A 6,000-nucleotide genomic window follows, 5' to 3' on the forward strand; every position below is an offset into this window, starting at 1 on the left:
ATTACTAGTAGGGAGAAGAAAAGTTGCTTCGCAATTGCGCGATCCCTAAAATTTTCCCAAAATTCTATAGAAATAATATTATTTAAAAAAATAAAAAGTTAAGGAACAGTTGACATATCGTATCTGAATAAGACTTTGCCAGAACTCCTCTAAAAACTTTATAGACAGGCAACATGTAAGTGGTATCTTCTAAGAAATAAAGTTTAATTATGGGAAATTGCCGCAAATACTACATTCATAGTACCAATTTTCATGTTTACACTAACCATTTTTACCTCCATTTTTAATGAAGGGTAAAAGACATTTATACTCATTGGATTAACTAATCTACACTTAGGATTTAGAGTTGAGGAGTGTGATAGGATTTTTGGAATATGAAATTTAAGATTCTAATAAATATATAAATAAATACTTAAAAAATTTAAAAAATTTAAAAAATAGTTTCAAACATAATTTTCGATTTTCAAAATAAATTTTGAAAATAAATAAATAAAAAATTCAAAAAAAAAAATTATAAAAAAATTTGAATTTGAAAAAGTATAGTTCGAAAACATAAAAAAAAAAATTTAATTTTTTTTTTATTTAAATAATGATTTATTATATATATATATATAGATAACAAGGGTATAAGAGTCTTTTGCCACTTAATGAAGAATGTATTTTTAAAAATGTCACTTTACTTGTGGTAAAGATGAAAAGTGGTATCATGAAAGTGGTAAACATAAAATTTTTCCTTTAATTATTACTTACATTATATTAAAGGAATTGACACAAATACCACATTCATATTACCACTTTTCATGTTTACACTAACTACTTTTATCTTCACTTTTAATGAAAGGTAAAAGACACTTATACCCCTAGAGTTAACTAATCTAGACTTAGGGTTTAGAGTTGAGGGGTGATGTAGAATTTTTGGAATGTGAAATTTAAGATTCTGATAAATATATAAATAAATACTGTAAAAATATAAAAAATTTAAAAAAAAACAGTTTCAAACATAATTTACGATTTTCTAAAAGAAATATCGAAAAAAAAATTCAAAAAAAAAATTTATAAAAGAGTTCGAATTTGAAAAAATATAATTCGAAAACATAAAAAAATCTTTATTTATTTTTTTATTTCTTTTTTATTTATTGAAATAAATATTTGTTATATATATAGAGAACAATGATATAAGATGAAAAATGGTACCATGAAAGTGATAAACATGAAATTTTCCCTTATATTAAAGTAAAAAAAAAGTTGTTTAGAAACTTAAAATGAGAAACTAAGCGTTTGAGTTCCTCTTACTAGATTTCTGACCCAATTTTTAAAGGGGAAATTTCATGTTTACCACTTTCATGATACCACTTTTCATCTTTACCACCACTAAAGATACATTTTCAAAAATATCTTCTTCTTTAAATGACAAAAAACTTTTACACCCTTGTTCTCTATATATATAATAAATCATTATTTAAATAAATAAATAAAAAAATTGATTTTTTTTTTCAAAACTTCTTCTTCTTCAATGGCTTCTTCTCCTAATTCCCCTTCCGATTCCAAGCTTTCAGCTAAGTGTTTTCCACTCTTTAGCTCGTGCAAAGCTCCCAATGTCGACACATAATCCTGTTTTTATCAAAATCATGAGAAACTCTAATTCAAGATCCCACGCAAGCTCTTCAAGATTATGCGACGAATAAGGACTTACCAAAAATCGTGATGAGAGTTGTTTAACTTGGGTGTTAGTTTTGGATAATAGAGAAGCATTGGCTTCAGCAACAAATTGTGTGACACCGTAATGGAGCTTTGCCACTAGACTTGCACTTGTCCCCTTCTCTTTGGCCTTATTTGCCGTCACAGCCTATTATGTAAGGGACAAAGCCCTAAAAAACCTAAAGGTACTTATCAACATCCGTGTGTGAAAAAGTGCTAGTGTGTTCATGTAGCAATCACAAAAATATTTGGTTATAGCCAAAACTGACAATGTTGGTTATAGCCTTTAGTCACAATCTACTGTAAGCAAAATGAGAAAACTGACCTGTCCTTCAGCTAAACAAATGAGCTTCAAAGAGGAGCAAACGGGAGATGTTAACTCCGGAAACTTCTCGATATATGACCAATCAGTATGACCAATCTTACATGCATAGTCAAAAACACCAGCTGCTTCTCTATATGCCTTTGTGGATTCCACCATATCTGCTTTAAATCAACATAAACTAAGTTATCATAGAGAAAAGAAAACACATGGATAAGACCATGCCTAAAATATTTCTTTAGTATGAGAAAGGAAGATAATAACCTTTGGAGGCTAACACCATTGCTTTCTCCCTGAGCTTTAGAGCGTAAATAAATAGTATCATATGAAGCTCAAACAACATAGATCGGAAGAATGGTGTAGATTTAAGCTGAAATATACTCGCAAGGCTTAGACCATTTGAAGACTTGAAATCTAAGTTCAAACCACTGCTCCATCGTATCATGTGGTCTATCATATATCGGAGAAAAAGAAGGTGCGCTTTAATTCTAACAAGATCCTGAAAAAAACAAGAATAACAATATTAAATAACCCTCTGACTTTGACTGAGAAAAAAAGAAACCCTAAAAAAGATGTTCATATGCTCTTTCAAAAAGATTTTACCTCTCTAACAATAGCCTCAACTCCATGGGAGCTTCTACTAATGGAATCTTCCACTTGTTTACGGCTCAAGCTTATGTTAAGCTCAGTTTTCGTTTCCTTTTCCGTAAACTTGAACACATTCCCCAAAACAATCTGTTTAAAACCAAAGAAGGCTCTGCTGTTAATTTTCTCGGACATCAATCAAAATCTAATACTACTAACAAATGAAACATTCGATGACAAGGTAACCACTATACGAATCGACTAATAATAACGAAGGATAAAGAGAGAATTTTTAAAATTTACCTTTTTAGTTTTAGGTATGGGAATAAAGTAACGCATCATTGTTTTTGTCTCGTTACAGACACTTGATAATGTAACTTGTAGACAAGGACAACATGCAAAAGAAAAACACAAGAAGAGATAAGGATGAAGTTTAGGATTCGATGTATTTCTATATAACCAGAAAAATAATTAACTCATCATATTCTACGGTGGAGAGGAAAATCATGATATTAACCAAATCACTGATTTTTAGGAAATTATTTTCAGGAGGGGTTTTCAGAAATTTGTATAATTCGATTGTGATTATCTGTGGAAAAAGGAAATAAAATAAAATTTGAATTCAAACAAGCCTACGGTTTTTTCAGAGCCCTTTTCTCTAAAATCAAAACTACTTATACAACTAAACCTAAATTATTATACTCTTCTAAGCAAATAGATTTGGCAACATATAAATGTAATGTAAGTAGTTTGATTTGTTAGTTAAATATGGTTAAAAATAACTGTAGTTATCTAATCATATTGTTTGATCGATTTAAACTAATCCACGATATAAGTTACAAAAGAAAAAAAACTAATCGACGATATGATATTTCCGGGGAATTTGTGCAAGAGAAGTCATTACGAGGGGGTAGATAGAGTCAACGAAAAAAGTTTAGAATTGACTGTTTTCACAATCACATTGAGATTCTCTCGTCTTTGAACAAAGAACAATTTACATGCCAGGATCTAATCCTTGCATTCAGACTTGATATATAACAATATTTTTCAGTTATAACGAACATGTATGCCAACATGTTGGTCCGATTAGTTCCAACTGTATGAGACTGAACAACCATTCAAAGCGATGAGGAAACATGCATGTTCTGCGAAAAATGTTCAATAACTAAAAAGGATAACTTACAAAAAAACCAACCACAACATAACACAAGACAGTAGACAACTTAGGCAGTTTGCATGAAAAAATAAAAAAAAACAGAACACAAGAGTTCTCAGTTACTTACGTTACAAAGTCTTGAGAGTTTAGAATCTTGCATCAAATAGAAAACCAGGGACAGAGATTTAAAAGTTTTTTTTTAGCTCGACATCATCACATTATCAATAGATTGAAGAGCTTGGTTTGCAAAGAACCTGACATCAACATCTGGATCCTCGCTTAGCTCCACAAGCCCTGGACGAATCGTCTTCTCTACAACCTTTTATTTTTCACCACCAAACCAAAAATTAAAACAAAACCTGATGGTTGTTCTGACTTTTTAGACATATATATACACTTACCGATTGATCGACAATTGGAATGAGGGATTGAAGCACCTTAGCGACATTGAATTTGATGTTTGGAACTCTGTGGTAGTAAAAAATAATCTTGTTTATACACTTAAAATGTTTGAAGCAAAATCATGCGAGTCAATAACTAGTTTACAATGAGAACTTGCCTGTCTTTAGCCCCGGTCATCACGACAGGTAAGAGCTTGGAGCATGTGATCTCTGAGCCCATCACTGGTGCAAGAAGAGAAACCGCACGCAAAATGGTCATACGGTACAGATAGTGAGGGTTGCTGATCATCTCAAGAACCTGCAGATTAATGAAAAAAAACATTGGTTGACTCTAATAAGAAGGTAAACACTGATTCTTGTAAAACCTAGACAAACCTGTGGAACTATATGCTGCATTGCCCATTCAGGACCAAATTCTTCAGCAAGACGCTTCACATTGTTGGCAGCAGCCTCGCGGATTGAGTGGACCTGAAGAGACCGCCGCTTCAATATTTATAAGGAGAAACTGATTTGTTATTTAAGAATATCTTTGGTTTGAGAGAGAAAGCAGAACCTTGTCTTGTAACCATTGCATGCAAAGAGCGCCAAGCTTATCGTCAAAGAAGCCAACACCTAACTGACTTGCCAACAAAGGTATGTACTCAATGATAGCAAGTCTTACCCTCCAGTGTCTATCTTCAGCAAGTTCTACAATTGCTGGCAACAAGGATTGCGATAGTAGATCAATCCCAATAACCTGCCAAATATAAAATATTGGAATCATCAAGTGAAAGTCGATAAGCAAAAAAAGTTGAATAATGTTTATCTGTGAAACCATTGACATGAGAAAATTTTGTTTGGGTAAGTTGGTCAAACCTGGTTCACTTGGTCGAGTTTGCTGATGATGTTCAAGCGTACATCTGGAAACTCATCTTTCAACAGCGAAAGAAAGATTGGAAGGAGATGCTCAATTGTTGCATCCTGCATTGGAAAAATCAATGTAAAGGTTAACGTATGCAACATATACAATCCAACAAAAAAAATCTCTCTGTACAACTGATCACGGTTATGGGCACTTTCCAGGTACAATTATTGGACGAAAAGGCTGAGTTAAATACTAACGTACATCTTTCCCATCACTGTAGAGTCAACACACATCTATATTTGCGAACTGTCTTACCTTACCCAAGACTGGAGCCATTCCCATTATAACTGAAGCCAGTGCAGATCTGACGTGTTGAGATGAGTCTGTTGATAGCTCCTACAGGTAGAATTAAAAGAAACTATAAGTACTATGTAACAGCTTATAAGTGTCGAGTCATTGATTCTTTGAAAAAAATTGAGATTCTCACACGGGTCTCTTAGAATGTACCTTTACGCAGGGGAGAATGTGCTGAATAGCAAGTTCAGGGTTTAGGATCCGACAAAACTTAGTAACTTTTCCAGCAGCTGCTATGCGTACTTCAGCCTCATTGTCACGAAGTAGACGCACATATGCAGGCACCAGTTCCGTCCTTGATATAGAAGGAACATTAAATAGTATTAGGAAGAAGCAACGGGTATCATCAAATATATTGATAATCATACCTCTGAAGAGGTAATCCACCAATATAGAAATGCATATAATGCAATAGGCCTAAAGAACTTCATTAAAACATACTACATGTTTATCCAAGACTCCTTACCTAGTAGGCTCAGGTCCCACGGCTTCACAAAGCTCATAGAGCTGATTTGCTACCATGTAACGCACACGCCAAGACTTATCCTGCTCAGTGACAAAGTACAAAGATTAAACATCTCATAAGTGTAGTTTATCCAAGGATTATCATCATAAAGACTAAGCAATTAGCACACATGAT

The 6,000-nt window shown here is 33.0% G+C and overlaps 2 protein-coding genes across 5 annotated transcripts in view; both read right to left on the bottom strand.

The window, feature by feature from the left end:
* Positions 1-1,466: 1,466 nt before the first annotated feature.
* On the bottom strand, positions 1,467-2,991 carry LOC106305210. 4 transcript variants are annotated; one of them, XM_013741582.1, is made up of 5 exons: positions 2,909-2,991; positions 2,624-2,755; positions 2,285-2,519; positions 1,694-2,181; positions 1,467-1,611 (listed from the first exon to the last, which is right to left on the bottom strand). In XM_013741582.1, the coding sequence occupies exons 1-4, from the start codon at positions 2,945-2,947 to the stop codon at positions 1,985-1,987; spliced, it is 603 nt and encodes a 200-aa protein (XP_013597036.1). In that variant the 5' UTR covers positions 2,948-2,991; the 3' UTR covers positions 1,467-1,611; positions 1,694-1,984. The 4 variants fall into 4 exon arrangements, with proteins under 4 accessions (XP_013597036.1, XP_013597035.1, XP_013597038.1 ...); XM_013741581.1 differs by lacking the exon at positions 2,909-2,991 and having other exon boundaries at positions 1,694-1,868; positions 2,024-2,181; positions 2,624-2,833; XM_013741584.1 differs by lacking the exon at positions 2,909-2,991 and having other exon boundaries at positions 1,694-1,877; positions 2,024-2,181; positions 2,624-2,833.
* Positions 2,992-3,732: 741 nt separating this feature from the next.
* Positions 3,733-6,000, bottom strand: part of LOC106303110 (protein phosphatase PP2A regulatory subunit A-like) — a 3,889-nt gene continuing 1,621 nt past the window's right edge. Inside the window, exons 3-11 of the mRNA XM_013739462.1 lie at positions 5,827-5,924; positions 5,514-5,655; positions 5,322-5,402; positions 5,018-5,122; positions 4,716-4,898; positions 4,538-4,630; positions 4,321-4,460; positions 4,163-4,229; positions 3,733-4,080 (exon numbers count right to left, since the gene is read on the bottom strand). Of these exons, the coding sequence (XP_013594916.1) occupies positions 3,961-4,080; positions 4,163-4,229; positions 4,321-4,460; positions 4,538-4,630; positions 4,716-4,898; positions 5,018-5,122; positions 5,322-5,402; positions 5,514-5,655; positions 5,827-5,924 (1,029 nt within the window). The 3' untranslated portion in view covers positions 3,733-3,960. The remainder of the gene's footprint in view (positions 4,081-4,162; positions 4,230-4,320; positions 4,461-4,537; positions 4,631-4,715; positions 4,899-5,017; positions 5,123-5,321; positions 5,403-5,513; positions 5,656-5,826; positions 5,925-6,000) is intronic.

The sequence above is a fragment of the Brassica oleracea genome, chromosome C7, assembly GCF_000695525.1.
Source record: "Brassica oleracea var. oleracea cultivar TO1000 chromosome C7, BOL, whole genome shotgun sequence".
NCBI classification, from domain to species: domain Eukaryota; kingdom Viridiplantae; phylum Streptophyta; class Magnoliopsida; order Brassicales; family Brassicaceae; genus Brassica; species Brassica oleracea.

Excerpts from the sequence above, each read along its gene's own strand:
- LOC106305210 (XM_013741581.1), bottom strand. The coding sequence starts at position 2,800 with ATGTCCGAGAAAATTAACAGCAGAGCCTTCTTTGGTTTTAAACAGATT. Across the intron at positions 2,520-2,623 it reads TTGAGGCTATTGTTAGAGAG|GATCTTGTTAGAATTAAAGC; the intron begins GTAAAATCTTTT and ends TGTTTTTTTCAG. Across the intron at positions 1,869-2,023 it reads TTTGTTTAGCTGAAGGACAG|GGCTTTGTCCCTTACATAAT; the intron begins GTCAGTTTTCTC and ends TAGGTTTTTTAG.